The 25,216-nt window shown below is 37.7% G+C and overlaps 1 protein-coding gene across 1 annotated transcript in view; it reads left to right on the plus strand.

Annotated features, from left to right (window-relative positions):
* The window catches only part of CCDC141 (coiled-coil domain containing 141), a 254,579-nt gene that overhangs the window by 89,058 nt on the left and 140,305 nt on the right, over window positions 1-25,216 (plus strand). The window contains exon 7 of the mRNA XM_043990782.1: window positions 5,940-6,056. Within this exon, the coding sequence (XP_043846717.1) occupies window positions 5,940-6,056 (117 nt within the window). The remainder of the gene's footprint in view (window positions 1-5,939; window positions 6,057-25,216) is intronic.

The following is a 25,216-nucleotide window of genomic DNA, read 5'->3' on the forward strand; positions in this document are numbered from 1 at the left end:
TACTTATGTTGTCGTTGTAGAAATTTTTCTCCTTGTTCTACTCACTTCGCTCTGATCAATACACGAGGTCTTTCCAGTTTGAGTGAGAGTGTCTGTTTCATCTTTTCTTATGGCACAATAGTATTCTACTTCATTCATATGCTCTAATTTGTTCAGCCATTCACCAATTGATGGGTACCCCCTCAGATTTCAGTATTTTGCTATTCTGAAGAGAGTGGTAATTTTTTTTTTAACTTATGCATCCTTTTCCTTTGAACTCTTTGAGATTTAGGTTTACTAATGGTATTGCAGGTTTAAAGAATACACACAGTTTATTAACGTTTTGTGTGTAGTTCTAAACTGCTTTCCAGAAGTCTAAACCAATCCACAGCTCTACAAATGGTACTTTAGGGTACCCTCTCTAACATTTGTCATTTTCCTCTTTTACATCTTTGCCAATCTAATTGGTATGAGGTGGAACTTCTGAGCTCCTTTGTATGAATTTCTCTAATTATTCCTGATTTGGGGTATATTTTCATACGATTTGCTCCTCTAAATCAGCGATCCTATTATTCAATCAGGAACCTACCTCTTCTTTGGATCATCTGTGACTTCCTTGATGTCTCTTTTATGTCCCTCCTTATATGCAAGTTATTGGTGGCAATGTTGGCTAGAGTTGACTTACACCCAGCACACATTTTACCACTGACCTTCAATCTTCATTTTTCTGCAAGCATGATGTTCCATGATTCTCAGCCATATAGGACTACTGAGAAAATGCTGTTTGTTTGTTTTTAATGGTGTTTTGGAATGGTAAGTAGCTTAGGATCAATGCACCATTTCTACTGTTGTTATCTGTCCTTCATTCTTCTTCTTTTTTTTTTTTTGGCGGGGCAATAGGGGTTAAGTGACTTGCCCAGGGTCACACAGCTAGTAAGTGTCAAGTGTCTGAGGCCGGATTTGAACCTGGGTATTACTGAATCCAAGGCTGTTGCTTTATCCACTGTGCCACCTATCTGCCCCCTGTCCTTCATTCTTGAAAAGGACCAATTTCTTGACATGAGGAAATAGAAATGAAGTGACTGGCCCATGGACACAGGGCTGGTACCAGAACTAGGACTCAAAACCAGGCTTTCTGACTCCAAGTTAAGCACTTTCCCCAAAATGTCGCAGTTGCCTCTTGTGCTCATTTTACCGCACCTGCACAGTGGCCATATGTAGTCAGTAGGAATTGGAATATTCTTAGAATACCAAACCCTTGACTCACTCATCTAACATCAAGGTTTGCTAGTTCAGTGTATTCAAACCCTTAAGGGATTAGGACCACCTGTTTTCTTTCCATCCCAGTCACTGTATTTGCTGTCTCTGTTAAAGAATTTTCAACAACCCTGAGCCTTCTTCACGAACTAGATCACAAATGTAGAAAACTCTAAAAGAAGCTATAGCTCTTTAAATGAGGACATAACATGGCACGCATGGGTCGCGTGATGTTATTATTAACTTATCACCCACACAAATGGCTATCCTTGTCATGTAGCAACTTAACCTCAATTCAGGAGAAAGAATTTGGGAATGATATGACTTCATTCTGTTTTCCAATCACTTTGCATGCTTTTGGCAACTTTCAGTCATCAAAGAAAAACACAATCAAAGCATGTTAGAAGTAGAAGAAATCTTAGGGAATAGTCTATATCTTTGTCACCAAGAGCAGATGGCAGTTATACCTTAAACTCTTATAGTCCATGGAATGTAGGCTATGGACTTTCTTACTGGATGAGCCCTTGACCTGGGTCCCTTCTCGGGGCCCCAAAGCTTCAAACCCTGGCATACATTCTAGTCCCAGATCTGATGAGGCCTTGCATGCTTGACCTATTGAAAAATCACAAGATTGTACCTTGATTCTACTTTATCTAAAAGATGGGAGAAGAAAAAGGTACATAAATTGAAATAGCTCTAAAATTGTTGGACAAGCCCAAATGGAAATCAGACAATTATGGAGAATAGGGAGTTTGTAAGGCATAGAGAAAGCAACAATAGTCTGTTGCCTCTAGAAGCACTGCCCAGTGATCACACTGTACAGATACTCAAACCCTGATTGTGACATACAGTATAGATTTTTCTGGATAAGTACAAACTTTTTTAAAAATTATTTTTTATTTTTTGCCCGTCAGTGAGGGTTAAGTGACTTGCCCAGAGTAACACAGCTAGTAAATGTCAAGTGTCTGAGGCCAGATTTGAACTCAGGTCCTTCTGAATCCAGGGCTGGTGCTTTATCCTCTGTGCCACCTGGCTGCCCCCCCCCATAAGTACAATCATAAGAAAAGAAAATATAATCTGCAGATAAGAAAATAAGGCTCTGTGAAAGACAATATTATCAATCTGGTCATGTGAATTAAGCTGGGGTTTGGTGAATATAATCACCCTAATCATGGGGGTGAATCTTGATGTATCTTTGTAGTCTGGTAAAGTACATGTAGATGTTGGTCCTACTACTAGGAAGTATTCTACCATCGCAGAAAAGAGTTTGCTATAGAGTCCAGTATAAAGGAGGAGTTTAAAGCTATACTCAGGGGCAGCTAGGTGGTGCAGTGGATAGAGCACCAGCCCTGGAGTCAGGAGGACCTGAGTTCAAATTCGGCCTCAGACACTTAACACTTACTAGCTGTGTGACCCTGGTCAAGTCACTTAACCCCAACTGCCTCACTAAAAAATAAAAAGAATTAAAAATTTTAAAAATTAAAGCTATCCTCAACCTTTTTTTGGGAGGATATATTCCCCAAAAGGCTTAAATTATTGCCCACTTGAGCACCAGTGATTTTAAGGTCGAACCAACTCAGCAAGTCTCTTAAGGATACATAAAAAATTGCCCTATTTCTCTCATCATGTATGTAGCACAAAAATAGTGCCATATTTTTTTTTCTGGATGTTTGTAACTGTGTTGTGATTTTTTAAAAAAACCAACAACAACCAACTATGCACCAGAGAGACATATGGAGCTACAAACAATATGTTTTATGGGAAGTCCCTTTATTTTAGCATTGGTAAAATTTGGTTTTATTGTATAGGAGAAAAAAAGAACACACTTCAAGGAATCATTAACCACTTTGCTATTGTATTGAAATTAAATTAAATTAATGATCTTCTTTGCTTTTATCCAGTCTCTTGGATAATTCCCGTTTGTTTGTGATTTTTAAATGGGTTCATGGCATGCTTTTTGTGATAAAGGGTTTTTTCTATTATTAAAATTGCAGAAATGAATGAACACCTTTTATGTCTGTTAATGGAAAGAAAATCTCAATGGTTTCCACTTAATGCACATTATACATACCAACTAGTTTAAATGGTAATACCCTGTGAAGTATTGATTTTTTTTAAGAAATTAAATGGGTATCTTCAATACTAGTCCAGCATCAAGCATGGGAAGGGGAATTTAACAACCATAACCTACTTTATTCCTTAACCTCCCTGGGCCTCCCTTTTCTTTACTATCAGGAGAAATTGAATTAAATCATCTCTAATTATCCTCTGATCCTGGGGAGGTGCTTAAAGATTTTATGGTAATATAGGATCATTTTTAGTATCATGAGTTACATTCATCAGGTGCACAGGAAATAGGATATTTACCCTGGAAAAGGGAAGACTTAGGGGAGGGCATGTTCAATACTTTCAAATATTTGAAAGGCTGTCATGGGAAATAATAACAATAACAGTAGCATTTATACAGAACTCTAAGGTTTACAGAGCACTTTACATTTGATAACTCATTTGATCCTTACAACAACCCTGTGAGGTGGGTGCTATTGTCACCCCCATTTTATAGATGAGGAAATGGAGACATAGGTTAAGTAACTCACCTAAGGTCATATAGCTAGTATCTGAGGCAGGATTTGAATTTATATTTTCCTGACTCCAAGTCATGTACTCTGTGTACCACCTAGTTACAGGAATAGCCTCGTTCAGCTAAACCCCAGATGGAATTACCAACAGTGGATGAATGCTTCAAAGTGGCAGGTTTAGGCTCGCTATCAAAAATCATAGCCTAACAATGCTAATCAAAAATCAGAGGCTACCACAGGAGGTCCTGCATCCTCTTTATTAGAGGTCTTCAAAGAAAGGTGTGATAGCCACCTTTGGAGAATGTTGTAGAGAGAATTCTTGTTAGGAATAGGTTGGAAAAGGTGCCCTTCGATATCCCTTCCAACTCTGAGATTCTGTGATTAATTCTGGTTAATAGAGATCTCTGGTTGATGAATGCCAGATAAACTATCTTGCATTGAGAGTAAACCCCCAGCACTATTGTAAAAGGTGTTGAGATTTCAAGCAGTCTCTAGTAACTCATCACTCATTAGTTTGTTGTTGGGCAGCTAGGTGGTGCAGTGGATAGAACACCGGCCCTACAGTCAGGAGGACCTGAGTTCAAGTCCGGCCTCAGACACTTAACACTTACTAGCTGTGTGACCCTGGGCAAGTTACTTAACCCCAATTGCCTCACCAAAAAAAAAAAAAAAGAAGTTTGTTGCCAAAAAAAATAAACCTGGGGTTAACAGGGTCATTGATTTACAGCTAAAAGAAACCTTATAGGTCATCTTGGCCAATCCTCTCATTTTACAGATCCAGGGATCCAAAGGAAGAATAGAGAAGACTTTAGCTGTGAATTTCCCTAACTTTATTTTGTGTGCATGATCTTTATCTTCATGGGGGAGTACAGGCAGAAACTAGTTTCCCTCTAGTCCAACCCTACTTGACTCACTGGGAATGATCATTCTTATCTTTAAAACCCTATAGAATGGGGCAGCTAGGTGGCGCAGTGAATAGAGCACCAGCCCTGGATTCAGGAGGACCTGAGTTCAAATTTGACCTCAGACACTTAACACTTACTAGCTGTGTGACACTGGGCAAGTCACTTAATGCCAATTGCCTCACAAAAAAACAAAAACAAAACAAAACAAAAAACCCTATAGAGGCCCTACAAAGTACATTTGAAAATACCTATCAATCCCATGACACCCTACTTCCTACACCTCCCTAAAGGAGACTGTATAGTCTACTTTCTGTGGACCAGAAGGGTCCAAGGTATAACCTGTATCTAACATGCTTTGATTCTATGGTTTTTTTTTTTCATAATTGAAGCTTTCCCACACCATGCAGAGGGATTTGAGGTCAGATAATTGTCATATTCTCCTGAATTGAGGTTAATTTGTTGCATAGCTAGTATAGCCATTTGTGTGGGTGAGTAGTTAATAATACTATCACAAGACCCATGCATGCCACTCTATGGCCTCATTTAAGGAGCTATAGCTTCCTTTGGAGTTCTCTATCATTTGTTTTGCTTACACACCACACATGATATGTCCTACTATTTATATCAAATTGAAATGAGTGAATCATTCTTTCTATCATTTATAATATAAGTGGACCTTTTCTAACCATTCCATTTATTTTCTGAGTATAGATTTCCCAGGAAATTCAGCAAACTCAATACTCTTGCATTGGCTTTTTATAGTAGAAAAGATTTTTTCTACACAGTGCTATTTAATACTGTCATAGGTATCTGTGAAGCTGCTCAGATTCATCATTTCATATGTGAAAAAAGAATACAATTTTACGGATGCCTTTGTTTTAAAAGACTTATGATTTATATACTGTTTGGGAACATATTTTAGTCCTTCCTTGTTAGAACTGAGATGGGGTTGTTTTCTTCATGGCGTGTCATCTACCATGTTTGATAAATCATTTTCATACTTTTCTGGATTTTTCCCTCTTCACCTGAGCAGGTGGTGTTTTATATGAAGACGAATGAAAACCTGATGATACTGACTTAATGCATGAAATAAGTTTAAAAGTGAGATTGGATTAGTTTGGTAAATTTTGAAAGGTTGAAGAAATATTTCTAAAATCTTACCCTCTTACTCTGATCCTTTGGAATTTAATCTTTGCTGTTGTTGTTGTTTCTCCTCTAGGTAACCTGTTGGTTTCAGAAAACTATAGAAGATTTACAGAAGCAGCACCTAGGTTCATCACTGTCAGAAAATGAAGAATTAATTCATAAACATAAGGAACTGGCATTAAAAGCAAAGGTAAGACATATATCTATGAATCTCTCTAAGCTGATAAATTGTAGATGGGCTGCAGTCTGCATTGGTGGAGGGTGGAGGGTAGAGGGAAAATGTTTTACCCACAATGACAGAATTACAGGTCTTTGACAAATATTTATCTTAACCTTCCTTTTAAGATGAGTACAGCTGACAGGGGAATTCATGTATGTTTCATTCATTATTCATATCTAATAATAATATATTCTAATCCAGGATTAGTTAATTTTATTGTCCTGTGTTCTGGCATATCTTGTTTAGTAGCTAGACATTTTTCTTCTTATTATAGTATCATTGTGACATTGATTCTCTCCTTTTCTATTACAGAAAAAAATCCTGCTATTTACTATTACTTTCCCCCACTTCCTTTTCTTCTTCAGTTTCCAAGAAATTATACTTCCTAGTTCATCCATTCATTCAGTACATATTTATCAAGGATCTTCCATGTGGGTTATTATATTAGAGTGGGAAGGAGAGGGGAGACAAATAAAATTCCTACCTCATGTAATAGTCTTGAGATCAATAGGCATTTTCAGAACTATTTTGTAGGGCCTCTATAGTACTTTAAAGATAAGAATGATCATTTCCAGTAAGTCAAGCAGTAGTTGTGAAGACTTGATGAAAATCAGCTGAAGCAACTGGTAATGGTTAGCCTAGAGAAGAAAATAAACAAGGAGGACATAATTATTGTCTTCAAGTATCTGAAGGGCTATACTTGGAGGAACACTCTCCCTCTTCAGCTCCACCTATGACCTCCCTGGCTTCCTCTAAGTCCCAACAAAAATCCTATCTTTTACCAAAGCCTTCCCTAACCCCTCTTAATTCTAATTTTTCCTCTGTTAATTGTTTCCTATTTATCCTGTATATAGATTACTTTAAATACATTTGTTTGCATGTTGTCTCTCCCATTGGATTGTAAGTTCCTTGAGGACAGGGGCTGTCTTTTCCCTTTTTTTCTATCCCCAACACTTAGCACAGTACCTGGCACATAGCAGGTGTGTAAGAAATATTGATTGATTGATTATTCCCTTTGGCCCTAGTGAACCTAATTAGGAATGACTCTTGGAAGTTGTAAAGAGATAAAAGAAAAGACAAACAAAACTTTTGATTCATGGCAAAGCAAAACTATTCTCATATTGACCATAACCTGTGGCGCTCCACCCCATCTCCCCCTCCACACACACCCTGAGTCCTTCACATCTATGTCAGAAGAAGGTAGGTAACTTGCTTTTTATCATCAGTCTTTAAGAATTATGATGGGGGGGGCAGCTAGATGGCGCAGTGGCCCTGGATTCAGAAGTACCTGAGTTCAAATCCGGCCTCAGACACTTGACACTTACTAGCTGTGTGACCCTGGGCAAGTCACTTAACCCCAACTGCCTCACCAAAAAAAAAAAAAAAAAAAAAAGAATTATGATTGGTCACTGCGTAGCTCAAAATACTTAATGGCAAAATTGTTTGTCTTTACAATTATGTCATTGTATAAATTGTTCTATTCATTCCGCTCACTTCATCCTGCATAAGTTCATTTAAGTCTTTCTAGTTTTCACTGAAATATTACTTCTTACAATTTGATAGCAATCCATTCCATTCACATATCATAATTTGTTTAGCTATCACTTAAGCAATGGGTACCTTTCCCTTTTGGATGTTACCCACCACAAAAAAGAGTTGTTATACATATTTTTCTTTGATCTCTTCGGCCTAACAATATCACTGGGTTAAAGGGTATGTAAGGTTTAGTAACTTATCGGGTATAGTTCCAAACTGATTTTCAGAATAACTGGAGCAATTCACAGTTTCAACAACAGTGCATTAATGTGCCTCTTTTCTTGTAGCCCCTCCAATATTTGAAATTTTCCTTTTGTCAGCTTTGCCAATATGATGGATGTGAAGTAGAACCTGAGTTGCTTTGATTTGCATTTCTCTAATTATTAATTTGGAATAATTTTTTCATACGATGATTTTCTAGCTTGGATTTCTTCCTTAGAAAATCGTTCTTATCCTTTAAACATTTATCAATTGAGGACTGCCTCTTTTTTTCTTGTAGATTTGAATCAATTCCTTATGAGTCTTGGAAATGAAACTCTTATCAGTAAAACTTGCTACAAAGAGTTCCCTTCTATTTTTAACTGCATTTAATAAAAATTATCAATTTTACTTCTCATGATTCTCTTTATCTCTTTTTTGGTCATAAACTCTTCTCTTATCCAAAGATCTGAGAGGTACATTTTCCCATACTTCCTTAATTTACTTATATCACTCATTATGTCTAAATAATTTATCCATTGTGACCTTATATTGATTTACAATATAAGATGTTGGTCTATGCCTATTTTCTTCCATGTTGCTTTCCAGTTTTTCCAGCAATTTTTGTCAAATGGTGAATTCTTGCCCCTAAAGCTCGGATCTTTGAGTCTTGGGTACAGTCTCCTAGGGATCTCCACCAAGGTCTGAGAACAGGGAGTAATTTGATCTGGCTGGCACATGCTTCGTTCTGTCTCTTTTCAGGATGTCTTGATCTTTTACTGAAACTGGTTTGACTGCCTGGGTTGGAATTTGGTGGTGGTGGTGGCAGGGTCCTTATTCCAAAAGAGTTACTCCCCTTGATGATGGCTTAAGGAGACAGTACAGACATTCTTACTTTTTAGTCAGGACCTGCCAAATGGCAGCTAATAAGGATCTAGCTGGCAGACTGAAGCTAGCACCTTATCTTTGTCTCCAAGTGTCTTCCCTGGATATCTTCCCTAAGACACCTGATTCTATAAAGCAAAGTCACTAACAAGTGATTTGACTATATGGAACTTCTTCCTCTGTCTTTTACCTTCTTGTATTATATACCTAGAATTTTCTTCAGTCATTTTCAATTGTGTCCAACTTTCCATGACTCCATTTGGGTCTTCTTGGCAAAGATACTGGAGTGTTTTATCATTTCCTTTTCCAGTTCATTTTATAGATGAAGAAATTGAGGCATCTAGTAAGTGCCTGAGACCAGATTTGAACTCAAGAAGATGAGTCTTCCTGACTCTAGGCCCAGCACTCTATCCACCACACCACCCAGCTGGCCTCATATTAGTATGGTTAAATTGGGGGCAGTTAGGTAGTGTAGTGGATAAAGCACTGGCTCTGGAGTCACGAGGACCTGAGTTCAAATCTTGCCTCAGACCCTTACTAGCTGTGTGACCCTGGGCAAGTGACTTAACCTCAATTGACTTAAACATCCAGGATCATCTTCAGTCATCCAGATGTATATCTTGCCACTGGACCCAGATGACTCTGGAGGAGAGTAAGGTTGGTGACCCCGCACAGCCCTCCCTCACTTAAATCCAATCAACTGCAAGTAATGATATCACTGCCGTGTCATGGTCCTCTTTGAAATGAAGAACAGGGGGCAGCTAGGTGGTGCAGTGGATAAAGCACCGGCCCTGGAGTCAGGAGGACCTGAGTTCAAATCCGGCCTCAGACAGTTGACACTTACTAGCTGTGTGACCCTGGGCAAGTCACTTAACCCTCATTGCCCTGCAAAAAAAGGACAAACATATATATGGCTAAATTAAAAGATATGATGCCTTTGAGAGTAATTCAGTTCATTTGCTTCTGTTAACCATAGCTACATTTATTGTTGCCTTTTCTTAATTTGTCCTATCTTTTTTTGTTTGTTTGTTTTGGTGAGGCAATTGGGGTTAAGTGACTTGCCCAGGATCACACAGCTAGTAAGTGTCAAGTGCCTGAGGCCAGATTTGAACTCAGGTCCTCCCGAATCCAGGGCCGGTGCTCCATCCACTATGCCCCTGTCCTATCTTTTCTAAAGGAGTAACCATGCAATGGATAGAAATTTGTACATAGTATCAGGAACACCTGGGTTACAATACCACTTTAGATACTAACTGTGAACTATGCAAATTATTAAACCTCTGTGAGGCTCAGTTTCCTCTTCTGTAAAATCAGGGGATTAAGTTTGATAACCTTTAAGGTTCCTCCTGTCTCTAAATCTCTGAACCTATGACTCATGGTCATCATAGCCACCATACTTTTGGGGAAGGGGAAGGAATTCAGCTAAGGCACAATAGGTTCTACTCCAATTTCTCATTTAACTTTATACAAATTTTTATTTTAATCTTGTTTCTTTGTAAACAACTAATTGAGGGTTTGACTTTATGTTTTCTTCTGCCAACTTCTCCTGATTTATGGGTCATTTCATCTCATTGACATTGGTCATTATGGCTATTAGGTTAGTTGTTCCAGCTATCATATCCTATTACAATCTTACCCTCATCATCTCATGACTGGACTATTGCAAAAGCTTCCTATTTGGTCTCCATGCTTCATCCTTCTCCTCTTCAATCCATCCTCTATACAACTGTCAAAGTGCTTTTCCAAAAGAACAAGCCTGCCCACATAACACCCCCTAGCCAACAAACTCCAATGGTTTCCTATTTTCTCTAGACTCAAATAGGAAATTCTCTTTTGGCATTGAAAACTCTTCACAATACAATTCCTTCCAATTCCTTCTTATCTTTTCTAGTCTCTTTGAACATCCTATCCCCTTCCACACTGGCCAATTTGCTGCTCTTCACACACTGCATCTCATCTCCCATCTCAGTCTTTGAATGGGTCTCTGAATCCCCATGCATGGAAAACACTTCCTCTTTACCTCTCTCTGCCTTATAGAATATTGTTTCCTTCAAGACTCAGCTCGAGCATCACCCCCTACAGAAAGTCTTTCCTCATCCTTCAGCCACTAGCAGTACCTTTCTTCCTCAAATAACTTTGAATTCATTCTGTATCTTTTCTTTGCATACTTATAAATGTACATGTTGTCTGCTTCTGTAGAATGAAAGCTTTTTGAGGTTAGTTCCCTCTTGTCTTTGTATTCCCAATGCCTAGCACAAGCAATAGTACATATTAGGCTCTTAATAGATCCTTGATTGTTTGAGTGAGTTGATTTAATGGATTTGTGACTATTTATTCAGTCAAAATGCTTTTTTTCATGAGCACATCCATAGATACTTTAGAAGTAATAATCCTTTGAATGTGATATTTAAAAAGTCATTTTTAAAAAGACATAATAAACATATCATTAAGGGAAAATTATTTGGATAAGTTTCTAAATGTGGCAGAATGGATCTAGTTGCCTTTCATGACCCTTTCCCAAGCATTATGATTGTATGGTAAGTATTTAAAATACTTATAAGAGGATTAGTGCAGAAATAAGAGTTTCTAAATGACATTTAGAGAAGTCTAATTGTTAGAAAAATATTTTAGATAGGTAAAGTTTATTAAGGTAGATTTCCACAAGTGAGAAATGGTAAAAACTTCTGTATATAGTGAATAATTAAAATATCTTCAATTAATACCTTTTTGTGTTACACATTTAAAATTAATTCAGGCAGAAAGCTAAGACAGCTTTTTAGGAGTCTGAGTGGTGCCCTAAGAATTTGGAAAATTCTGAGACTTGCTAAACACATAGCTAATCCAGGCAAGTAAGAAAGCCACTGGCTTCTGGGCCCCTACTTAGGTTCCCAGGATACTAATGAATTTATAAAGTTCTTTCCCCTCATTTTAAATTCATATATTTCCCTAAAAAAACTTCTTTTTTCCTTAAACTTATTTTGAATGATGTTGACTATACCTTTCCTGTGTTTTATTCAGATGGCACTTATTTCATACTTTTTAACTCAAGTATATACTCTTCCCTTTATCTTCAAATCACTTTAGGAAACTAAGTGATCAAATAAAAAAAATTAGGCAAATTGAAGACTGTCACACTCTGTTTACTTTAAGAGACAACACACAATTTTAGCAATGCTCCTTTGGCATAATTATCAAAATATCGAAAGCATAAATAAACTCTGGCCAACCAAATACTAATTATTTTGTAATCAAATAAGATTTCCATCTGCTTCCTCAAATAAATAATCACTGACATCTAAAAGGCAGCAAGACCAAGAAATATTTAGTGCACTAATTATGCACTACATGAGGATAAAAGAAACAAATGTTTGTGGATCAAAGAGGACCCAAAGCAATGAGTAATGTAACACTCATCTCATATTAAAACAAAGATCCCCATGATGGGATGCAGAGTTGTCTGCCCCACTCTATTTATCAGCTGGAAAAAGAGGAACAGAATCACCAGGGAGAAGGAGAGATGCAGAGAAAAAGAACTATCGGTAGAGGTGGTACGATAAACAAAGAGTCTCTTGGGATAGTTTCTCTACCCTTTATGTACAATCTTGGAATTGGATAGGATGCAACCAGCCCATCTCCTTTCAAGCATGATATTACTAACTTCTTTTGGTTAAATAAGTGTTTACCTTCTCAAATATCTACAATAAACCAATAATTCATTTTTGAGTATCCAGTTTGTGCCTAATACAATAAATTGAAGACACTGTGTTTAATCCAAAAAGAAATGCAAGATGAAAAGGCTCTTGCCTTGCTCTTACCACATGACTAGCATCCCTTGTTTTCCATCTATCCATCCTCACACACACACACACACACACACACACATACATCTCTGTAATGACATCCTTTACAATACTTCTCTTATGTACTTCTTGCTCGATTATGTTGTAGCTCACCATAAGCCTTTCCATTGCCATTTGTGTGTGTGTTTGTGTGTGTTTATGTGTGTAGAACCCTCATTCTTTTCCAGGCTAAACTCCTGACTTTCTCCTTCATGCTCTAAAAACCTCTTCATCCTAGAAGCTCACTCCATTCCTGGAATTCACACATTAGAAGTATCCTTTGCCCCTGCAGCCTCTCTGATTGAATGCTCTTGGCAGAACCTTCATTTAAGTAGGGTGCACAGATCAGTCAGGTCTCATTATTCTCCAGGATTTACCATGAGCTTTCTCTTTCTTGCCTCTGGTGGGTACCTTTTTTTCTCCACACCCCTCCCCCCATTTGTCCCACTTTTTCAGTTTGCTTGTGTTATCTTCTCTCAGAGTATAAGCTCCTTGAGGGAAGGGGCTGTCTTTCTTTCTGATTGTTTTTGTCTTCCCAGCATTTAGCATAGTACTTGGCACAGAGAAAACACTGAATAAATGCTTGGTGACGGACTGTGCATACATACATACATATATATGTGTGTGTGTGTGTGTGTATTCCTTTTATCTAGCAATGCTTTGTTACCAAGTCTTACCAGTCAACAATAACATGAACTGATTTGTGTTGTGCTTTAATGCCTTAAAGTTTACAAAGTATTTTAAATACCCTCTCTCAACTGATTAAAACAAAAGTACATCCATTACCCCAGAATTTCAAGCACAGAAATAATCTCAAAGTACATTGAGAGACTATTACTAATTTGAACATCCCATTTTCCTTAGCAACAGAAAATTGACAAATTGATCAAATGGCCTGGACATGGACTCAATGTCACATTTCCATGTGACTGGGGAGCTTTTGAGGCTTTGCACAAGTTCCAAGTACTTTATGGGGTGATATAAGAAGTACTTTGCTTTTCCGGTTTCCAGTGGTGGCACTGTTCCCATTAGAGCCCTAAAGCCTATTGCAGAAATGCACTGCTTGAAGTGTGTTTCTGATGTGAATGATATGAGAAGAAGCTACCACGAGCAAGATGCTTCGAATGTTTTGTAGACAATGGAACTATTCCCAGGCTGATCTCTTTGTCCTAAGTCAAAGCTTTAAGGGGCGCTGGGGAGAATTTCATTTGCTGTTGTGTTTTGTTTGTACTTAGAGACATAGGCAGATGAGTATCCTAGTCAATGTTGTAAAAAGTGGCATGGGCTCATATTAAACGCCATTAAATTCTAGGCAAGCCAGGCTGTTTGCTTTTGTGGTTCTGTGGAGCACAGGAAACTGGTAAGATATCTCAGAAGGGAACTGTATATTTTCCCATGCACACAGTAAGCAATTGCAGAGTGGAGCTTTTGTGAAAAATACAGAGAAGCTAATTTCTCTGCAGCATCCTTGAGAGCAGTTCTATACAAAAGCATGGTTTATTTTCTAAGGGGCTCCCATTGTGATTGTTACTATAAAACATTTTCATAGACTCAGAGACTATTAGAGCTAGAAAGGCCCCTTGAGAGTATCCAATAATAGAATTCTAGCATCTGAGAACCTGAATGGAACTAAAAGATAATCTAGTTCAGTCACTTCATATTTATAGCTGACAAGCCTGAGTCCTAGAGAGTTGAGGCAACTTGCCCAAGGGCACATTGTTAGTGACAGAGCTGGGGTCAGGACGTAGGTTTCTGGACTCTCAACCTAGTGTTGTCTCTCCTACACACACTGCTTTAAGTCTGCTGTGGTTCAGTCATTTTTCAGTTGTGTCCAACTCTCTGCGACCCCACCATTTGAGGTTTTCTTGGCAAAGATATTGCAGTGGTTTGCCACTTCCTTCTCCAGCTCATTTTATAGATGAGGAAACTAAGGTAAACAGGGTTAAGTGACTTGCCCAGGGTCACACAGTTAGGAAGTGTCTGAGGCTAGATTTGACTTCAGGAAGATGAGTCTTTCTGACTCCAAGCCTGCCACTCTAACCACTGCCTTACCTAGCTGCCTCATGCTTATATCTACAATAAGATAATTGTGACTCCCTTTCAAGGTATATTATGCATAGTTTACAGTAACCATCATATCTCCAATGGAGAATTACAAAATTCCAAATGGGAACTTGAGGAAGATCATCTAAAACGGAGAGTGAAAGTAGATGTTAAGTTTAGAGCTTTTTGTGTACAGGATTTGCAACATTTATTAACTTGACTCAAATCAACGAATATCAATTCAGTATCATAGAGTCATTGATCCAAAGTTGTCAAAGACCTCTGAAGCCATTTAGTGCAATAGCTAGGTGCCACGGTGGCTAGAGGGCTGCAGTAGAAGTCAGGAAAAACTGAGTTCCATTACTTCTTCAGAGACAAGCCAAATTACCCTGGGCAAGTCTTTTAACATAGGATAGCCTTGGTTTCCTTATCTGCAAAATGGCAATAATAATAGCACAATGGAAGATTGTTGAAACCTTGACACATTATATAAACACACACTAGCTATTTTACATAAAGGGCAGGAAGGTACAGTGGATAGAGTGCCAGGCCTAGGAAAATTCATCTTTCAGAGTACAAATCTGGCCTCAGATACTAACTAGCTGGGAAACCCTGGGCAACTTACTTAACCCTGTTTGTCTCAGTTTTCTCATCTGTAAAATGAGCTGGACAAGTAAATGGCAAACCACTCCAGTATCTTTGCCAAGAAAACCCCAAAAGGGGTCATGAAGAGTTGGACATGACTGAAAACAACAAGATTTTACATATCAGGAAACAGGCACTCTGCTCAATGCTAGGAATATTATTAAAAAAAACTTGTCAAATTACATTCTAATCATCATGTAGAAACTGATTTTATTTAGCCATATTTTTAATGCCAATCTATGCCAAATCTTTTACAACTCATAATTACATATCCAAACCCCAAAATAACTAGCCTAGGAGCTAACCCCAAATTGGTATAAGTATCTGAATGTACACATATAGAACACACACACATATATAGTATGCATTTACGTATATTATCTCTCTATATCTGTGTGTCCATAGGCACATATAACATATATGGGAATGTATACTTGTTGATGTTGGAGAGAAAATTCCTTTTACAGTTTGGATTAGATGGTCTTTGAGGTCTCTTCCAACTCTGTGATTCTCTTTTCACAGTTGCCTTCTGTGCTGGTAAAACTAGATCTAGACTTTTGGATATCATTTAGGCCACCATATTTTGAGAGCAGAATTGCCAAACTAGAATGAGTACCTAGGAGGGGAATCTAAGTAATAAGGATTTAGAAATCATGCATTTGGTGAGTGGCTGAAATATCTGGTGATACCCAACCTGGAGAAGAAAAGACTAAGAGGAGACCAAATGCTTGTTTTTAGTTGTCTGAAGGGCAGTTCTGCGGATGCAGAAGTAGGTCTTTTCTATTTTAACCAAAAGGGCAAGATAGGAACAATGGCGTGAAGTTATAGAGAAGTGAATTTTTAACTTAATAGGAGGAAGAATTTCCTAACCATCCATGGCATCCAGCAATGGAATGAATTCACTTAAATGTTAGTCAACTTACAAGCTGGATGGATGGACCACCTGCCACGTGTGTTGTAGAGGGTCTGCCTTCAGTTCAGCACACATCTCTTAGATGAACTCTAAGGTTTTCTCTCATCCAAAAATTCTATCGACAGACAGGACTTGGTATATGGTATCAATCATATTATGAAATACCATTTGAAAAAATGGCCTTGATTCATCCTTCCACAACTATAATGTTGGGGGTTGGGTATTTTCAATACACTTTTTCCAACCCTACCATCTCTGATTCTGCATTTTTTATATTCTATCTAAAAAATCATTTTGACATCTTTGTAGTCAGCCTTTGCAAATAGGCAAATGAACTTTTTTTATACAATGAAAGACAGAGTACTGAAAAACTCACCACCATCACCAATATTGCACGGGCATTAAGTGGATGTGCTATAGCAGAATTTCCATGTTTCAGTATCTTAGCACCTCTTCCTAAGCCTAGGGCATGATATATACTGGGAAGAATATATGCACAATAAGCCATATTGCATTTTAATGTATTTATATATTCATGGAGGTGGCACAGTGGATAAAGCACTGGGCATTGAGTCAGGAAGACTTGAGTTCAAATCTGGCCTCACACTTTCTAGCTGTGTGACCACAGGCCAGTCACTTAATACTGTTTGCCTCAGTTTCCTTATCTGTAAAATGAGCTGGAGAAGGAAGTAGCTAACTACTCTGGTATTTTTTCCAAGAAAACCCTAAATAGGGTCATGAAGAATTGGACATAACTGAAACTTCTGAACAACAAATATTCATGGATGCAGAATTTTTTCCAATATTTTACACCCTTCATCCTTCAATGTGAAACATTCAAGGCCTTCCATCCATGGGTTTGCTATGTTTCTTTCTTGCTCCAGTGTGTCCTAAAATGGAGAAACACAATCGTGTATGTGTGTGTGTTTATGTGTGTGTGTTGGAGAGAGAGGAGAATATAAAGGAGGATAATGTTATTCCTTTGAATGGGGGGGGCTTAGAAATAAAGCACCAAGTTTGGTTTATCTATGGAGTCGTGTGTGTGTGTGTGTGTGTGTGTGTGTGTGTGTGTGAGTGAGTGAGTGATGGGTGTGGGGATGTGGGGGATGGAATGGAGAGGAGGTTACTGCAAGTCTTTTAAAAAGGTTGTACATAGAAATAAAGCACCAAGCTGGGTATTCATTACTGAAACCCTTATAAATAATCTGGTAACACAGAGAGAGCAGGTGTTTTTGCTACCCACAGCCAAATCAAGCAGCAGGGAGCTAGTTAGTATTTCTTGTTCATCTACTAAGTAAGTTCTTTTAAAATGAACTTTTAAATCTCCTCTACTTCTATCTTAATAGACTAAGTTAAAAATAAGAAATGCATCAACTTCCGTAACTTGATAAATATGATTGTCTTATTCAGCATATGCTGATACAGTTAAGAGTACCACTTTTGTATGTTAATAACTCATATTGAATTATAGTTGCATTACTGACTGAATGAAAAATGTTTTCCCCTTTATATATGTAACAAATGAAGAAATAGCAAGACATGGATGATTACAATCCACTCTTTGGTTTATGAACTTTGAGTACTCCCAGGGAGTATCATAAATCAAATTGATGCTCCTGAATCTTGAATTCAGTATTTGGATCCCAGGATGGTCAGTATGATTTTAAAAAATATGTAAGCAGACCTTTCCCTTCTATCTTCTCAAAGGAGACCTAATTGCTCCTTCCTCTATGCATACGAATTTAAAGTCCAGTATGTATCCGTAACGCCAGCTATTTCTGCAAGGTTGGTTGACAGGGCAGGATTTATGTGTTGAGAGAGGGAGGAAATTTGAGAGGTGATCAGGTGCCAGGGAAAACCTTCTTGGTAACAACGTGTGCGGCATTTGACACAATGTGAGTGTGATGAAAAGGCAGAATTCCAGTAAGGCCAAAGAGTTTTATAAGATTTGTCTGAGGCTATGAGCACCTTGAAACCAGCCTTTACAACACATTTTTTGGACTGAATATTAAAAAAAAATAATTAGTCCAGTCATGCCTAAAGCGATAAGCCTTTATTATGTTCTTTTAATTTATACAATGAATGGTAAAAGGCCTAAAATGAAATATCTGAAGGCAAGATGAGGTTATGGAGAGTAGCAACATGGAAATGATACAACTAGGGAGATGGTTAGATCTTGGGTATAAGGGTCTTCAGGCCATGGACTTGGAAGAAAGGGGATCAATTATGGCTTTGTGAAGAGGATATTCATAGACTTGACACACACAGCTTCATTAACTTTTTGTCCCTCCTAGTCAATGTGTGAGACAACCCATTTCCTGCATACTAGGGCACCTTGATGTGCCAGGCAATGACCCTAGGTTTGATAGGAAAGAGGTAGGTTCTTATTCAGGTATTACTGATTGGCTCCTATCTCTGATATCACAGGTAGGGATTAGCTAGTGAGAGGCTGACTATACATGGATGTTTCTGGTAAGAGAAGGTAGTGTGCATGAAGGAGAGGTCACAAGCAAGTCTTCTGCACTTCAGACATTTATTTTTTTATTTTATTGTTTGCAACTCAGACATTTTAAAAAGAAAAGAAAAAGAAACCAATCCAGAGAAATTTCTTGGCCTATCATATCAAATGTAAGTTCACAATACTTTAAAGATATGCTTGAAAAATGGAATCTAGAACAAAGTTTTAGAATTGGATACAATCACATTTCATTAATTTGAACTAATTAGGTCAATCAGTGAAAAAATTTAATTTGAAATATGTTAAGGGGAAGTATTTGCTTTATTACTTTTCAGTACAGAACTTTTTTGCTTTTGCTCAGTACCTTGTATGAGATAGATGCTTCATAAGGATTTGTTGAGTGAATTCAATGAATGAAATTTGTCTATTTTGGAGAGTGATCCAAAAAATTCTTATGAAGAAGAAAAAGGGGAACTGCCTAAAGAGACAGATATGAGTATTCAGGAATCTCATTGATAAACTAAGATTTTATTTTATTTTATTTTGCAGGGCAATGAGGGTTAAGTGACTTGCCCAGAGTCACACAGCTAGTTAAGTGGCTGGATTTGAACTCAGGTCCTCCTGAATCCAAGGCCAGTGCTTTATCCACTGCGCCACCTAGCTGCCCCTGACAAACTAAGATTTTAAAAAGACATGGAGAAGTTGGAGTCAAGGGCAAGTAATTGAACAAAAGAAATTATAGTCCTATAAGAATTGTATCAGGGGGCAGTAAAAAACAGAATAAACTCGGGCCAAAACCAGTACCCAGGACAATCAACAGGGTATTTAAACTTTGTTGGAGAAAACTAAAGGACCTAAGAAGGGTTCACACTCCTACTTGAGGTGGATAAGGATAATGGATGATATAGAAGTGACTGGATCCAACTTTAACCTTTCAAACTGAGCATGGGAACAAAAATGGTTAATAGGGATTATAAATCCAAGAAAAGTGAAAAGGCATTCATTCAGGCAACATACAGCCTGCCCTCTTTGAATGGCTTTGTAGAGTGTTAAAACTGACAGATTCGTGAACTACTGAGGACGAGCCTTGAAGGATCTTAGAGATTGGGAGAAGTGCAATAGGAATAGTGAAAGGCAAATCTGGTGATGAGACTCTCCAGATGACTCTGGAAGAAAGTGTGAGACTGGTGACTTTGCACAGCCCTCCCTCACTTAAATCCAATTCACTGTAAGTCACACCATCACTTCCTAATGTCATGGTCCTCCTCGAGAACAAAGCACAAACAACAACTATCTCAAACTTCTACACATCTGCATGATCCCTCTGCCATATCTCCAATGAACTTCCTCCTAGCCTCACCTCTCAGAATCTTTATTTTCCTTTAAGGCACAGCTTAGATGTCACCTCCTTGATGAAAACCTCCATGATGTTTCTTAGTTGTTAATGATCTCTCTCTGCTTCAATTTTACTCATAATTTGTCATTTGTATGTATGGCATTTTGCTTCAGTTAGAATATAAACTCCTTGAGGGCAGGAACTGTTTCATTTTTTTCTTGGTATTCCCAGCTTCTCACCCACTGCTTTGTCCATAGCATATGCTTAACAAATATTTGTTGAATTGACTCTAACAGATTAGATACCCTTCCCATCCTTGTACCAACTGTAATTTTATGAATTTCTTCTCCCCAGTTTATATCTAAATTATTAATAAAAATGTTGAACAGAACTATTCTTGTGGTTCTTCTTCCTGATGTATAGAAATTCATTCATTATGATCCTTTGCATGATAACATTTAATTAGTTACAAAGAACCTAACTTTATTATCACCAAGCCCACATTTTTACATTTTGCACTAAATATCATGAGTGACCTTGTCAAATGCTTCCCTGAAATACAGGTATCCTCTGCCCTATTTCCTTGGCCTGCAAATTAGTCTATTAATGCAGTCAAAAAATTAAACCAGGCAAGTGTGGCAAGACTTGCTATTGAATACATACTGGTTTCTGGTGATCATTGCCTTCTTTTCAAATTACTGTTATGTCATTTATTTGCCTTCTGAAATCTATATTTATATGCAAATTCAACTACCCTTTAGCTGTGAACTAACAAGTATTTTCAACATTAACATTTTCTGTTACTCTACTTAAATATGCCATGTAGAATACAATTTGTGGATAACCATATTTATTTTCTTTTTCATCCTCTCTGTCTTTTAGATAGGCTCTCCACAGTATGAAGGAAAGGACAATAATAATATTTCTGTGAATTGGGCTAAAGTACTTTTAAGCAGTTCTAAAAAGATCTGGAATAGAGATGGTTAACATCAACAGCTAAAATGAAACAGAATATCAGTGAATTTCAGTTATTCATGCTCTCTAACCTTCATTACCACACATAATCAATTCTGATCTGGCTCTATATACAGAATACTCATAAGGTCCTTGCAAAACTATAAACTTTAATATTCAGGGATAGAAGCAAACTATAAATGGCATTTATAAATATAATTTCTAATGTTTTAATATCATACAGTTCAAATTTCTAAGCTTTAAGATAAGAACCATCTTCCATGATTCATCATTTAATCCGATTTTCCAACTCATTGCAAATATTTTCCAGTTGCTGCTGACTGATTTGATAAATTGGATTTGTGATCTTAGGCCCAAGTTCTTCCAAAGAATGTGATTTTTATTAGTGAACAATAGTTTTCAAAAGACTCCAGAAAACAGACCGAGGAGGATAGGTCAAGGTGAAGATGTATAATATATATAGTTGTTAAAACTGAAGAGTAAATAACCATGTATACACACACACACACACAGAGAAATATATACACACATAAGTTAATAGAAGTAGTTTAGGAATTGAGTGGATTAGAGGACTAGCATTATTTAATAAGACCACCGCCACAAATCCATTCTCTCAGTGTGATAGTGAGATCAGAATTCTTGAAGCATGATGTGGGAGTGTGAGACAAAGCACCAAATTACTGCATCAAATAGTATTTCCCTAGACCTAGAAACAGACCTTTAGGCTCTCCAAGATAGTGGACTCAATTTCATAGATTTAGAACTGACCTACCTTTTACAAGTTAAAAGAACATTGGTGGGGGCAGCTAGGTGGTGCAGTAGATAGAGCACCAGCCCTGGATTCAGGAATACCTGAGTTCAAATCCGGCCTCAGACACTTAACATTTACTAGCTGTGTGACCCTGGGCATGTCACTTAACCCCAATTGCCTCACCAAAAAAAAAAAAAAAAAAAGAATATTGGTGGATATACATCCCAGTCCTTTGATTTATTTTTACGTTACTTCAGGATACTCTCCCCACCCAGATCTATCACTCATTTGTCAGATGATCAGGGATCACTACTTTATTTACCTGGTCCTTTATCTGTGTGTGTGTGTGTGTGTGAGTCTGAGGCAACTGGGGTTAAGTGACTTGCCCAAAGTCACACAGCTAGTAAGTCTCAAGTGTCTGAGTTCAGATTTGAACTCAGGTCCTGAATCTAGGGTCGGTGCTCTATCCACTGCACCACCTAGCTGCCCCCCCCTTTATCTTTTAAAACTGGAAAAGCTCCTTGGAAATGGTATTGTTAGTAACTTAGAACTAATAACAGAAGCAACTGCATTGCAGAGACACTGACACATGAGAACAAAATAGAATTTAAAATAGTCCTGGATATTCTTTGGGGAAGCTAGATCCAGAGATTAGCAATTATCAATGACCTAGGCTAGAGTAGCTGAGATCCCTTAGGAATACAAAGGCACAAGTGCATGGACAGGCTGGAAGTAACCTTGCATACACCACAGCTGGCCTAGTCCTGCTCATTAATACTACCCCCTGCCCAATGCAGGGCAAAGTCAAGGTAGGTCTATAGCAACCAGTATCAAGGAAGGGTCTGGAGGTAGTGAGGATTTATCCCCTTTCCAAACCTGCTGAGAATGCAAAATTTTCTCATATATATATATATATATATATATATATATATATAATTACATGAATCTATTATTGATGCATTTTGTTTTGACACAATGATATCCTGCCCCTAAACATAGTACCTTTCCTTAAACACAAATAAGCTAACAAATATCATTAAGCGAAATTGTTGGGCATAAAAATTAAGACTGATAAAACTTTAGCATTTTCCACTTATATTTTATCAATTCTTAACAAAGAGGAAGGAAATGTGCTTTAAAAATCAGTCATCTAGGACCAACACTGATAATTGTATTTTATCTTAATTCTGATGTCTTTTAGTTTTCATTTCCATTATTGCAAGTTGTTCTACTTTTGCTTTCTTCCCTTTGTACCAGTTGATATAAATCATAAGATTAGAGTTTTGCATAAATGTAAATCATAAGATTATAGATTCATATAAATCATAACATTATAGATTTGGATTCTGAAGGGACCTTAGAGGTCAGCAAATATAACTCAATTATTTTACAATTGAGGAAACAGGCTGAGAGAGGTTAAGTGACTTGCCCTAGGTCACAGAGTATCTGAGGTAGAATTTGACCTAAGCTCTTCTTTTTTTCTTCAAGGTTTTTTGTTTTTGTTTTTGTTTTTAGTGAGGCAATTGGGGTTAAGTGACTTGCCCAGGGTCACACAGCTATTAAGTGTTAAGTGTCTGAGGCTGGATTTGAACTCAGGTACTCCTGACTCCAGGGCCGGTGCTCTATCCACTGCACCACCTAGCTGCCCCTTGACCTAAGCTCTTCTAACTCTAAGTCAATGTTCTATCTCCTATACTGCACTGCCTCTAGTTCCTCCAATGTTTATCTGAATTATTTTCATTCTTCAATCCCTAAGAAACAATGCCATTTCACTACATCATTTTCCATAACTTGTTTAGCCAGGCCCCAATCAATGCACACCCACTTTGCTTCCAGTTTTTACCACAAAAGGCATTGCTATGAATACTTTGGTGCATGTAGGACCTCTCTTTCTATGACTGCTTTTCAACAAGAAGTCTCATAAAGGACCAGGTAGCGGGACTCCCATCTAGGATGCATTTATTGGGTGGCCTGGGCTTTCTTCACTTTGAGTCAGAACCTGAGGAAATAACACAGGAAGATCTATTTTATTCTTACGTCATGGAAAATAGAATTCCCCCTCTGGAGTGGCAGGAAGAAGTTGGAGGACTTGCCTAAGTTAATTAAATTTCAAGGAACAGCCTGTGCTAAAGAGAATTAGTCCTCCATTGGATTAATTTGGGTCTTATCTGAGAAGATGGCTCTGAGACCCTGTCTTCATCTCTCTGTCACCAAGGAAAAGTGCCCAGAAAAGAAGACCCTCTGGGTCTTTGTGGAATTTCCCATATGCAAAAGTGATTTCTATGGACCTTATTTTTTGGAGATAATATTTGGAGGCTTTGCCAGCCACGTGACCTTCACACTTAGCCATATGGGCAGCCAACTTTTAAAAGCTTTGCAAAGCCTTAGTCCTCAGAAGTCTCTTGACATTTGAACTTGTGTTTGGTTCCAATTTTCCTAAAGGTATGTGAAAAATGTGGAAAACTACCATGAAAGGTTTGCTTTAGCAAATCGAGTTCATATCATCTGTGATGATTACTAGAGAAAAAAAAAACATAAATGGAGCCTCTTTCTTATATGTGTTTTATCTAATTTAAAAATAAAGTGAGGACTGAATCGGAAATGTCTCAAGGAAGACATTAAGTGAGCCTCCAAACAATAATGACATCTGCATTAGCACTCTTCAATTCCTCTGTCTACATTTTTATGAACAATTTGTTTTACTTGTCTGTTCCTATAATAGACTTCCCAATTAAAAGCAAATGCCACTTTTTTATTGCACAAAAGTTAGAAAAAAATCCCATTAGTTATAGGAAAAATATGTATAAATAATACTGAATTTTCTTCCTAGCACTGAAAGAATAAGCAAAATTGTGGAATTTACTTGTTGGTGTCTGTAATCTGGACCTAACTAACTCTAAGGATCAGAAAACTACTCATTCAGAGTAACATTCAAATTTAGCCCATCTGAAATGCTTATGATTGTACATACATGTTAATTCTTTCTTAAGCTGTTGGGTCCTCAAGTCAAATGAAATTATAGGGGATTTTGGATCTTGGTTTTTTTTGTTTTGTTTTAGGCAATGGTGGTTAAGTGACTTGCCCAGGGTCACACAGCTAGTGAGTGTCTGAAGTCAGATTTGAACTCAGGTCCTCCTGACTCCAGGGTTTTTACTTTATCCACTGTGCCACCTAGCTTCCTGGGATTTTGGATCTTGAACAGTGTGGAATGAAAATGTTTTGTGGAAGAATATACCCAATGTTATTGGAATTCAAAGGCCTTGAGTCCTGTTGCCCCTGACAGCCCAATCCAATGGGGACATTGAGGGGGAAAGGGGATGTAGGTGGGAATTGTGATGTTAGAAGAAGTCAGAAAATGAGTGGTATAGTTAAAAGATCCATATTCAAGCTCAACTTCTGTTACTAACCATTTGACAGTGAGCAACATACGACAGGCCTTGCTGTCTTGCTTGCTGTTCCTCCCTTCTCCATGCCTTTTCAATGACTAGAATGCATGGGAGACAGTCATTGCAAAGGTGTTGGTTCCTCCTCATACTTTGGAATCTTTGATT

This window comes from Dromiciops gliroides, chromosome 3, assembly GCF_019393635.1.
Source record: "Dromiciops gliroides isolate mDroGli1 chromosome 3, mDroGli1.pri, whole genome shotgun sequence".
NCBI classification, from domain to species: Eukaryota; Metazoa; Chordata; class Mammalia; order Microbiotheria; family Microbiotheriidae; genus Dromiciops; species Dromiciops gliroides.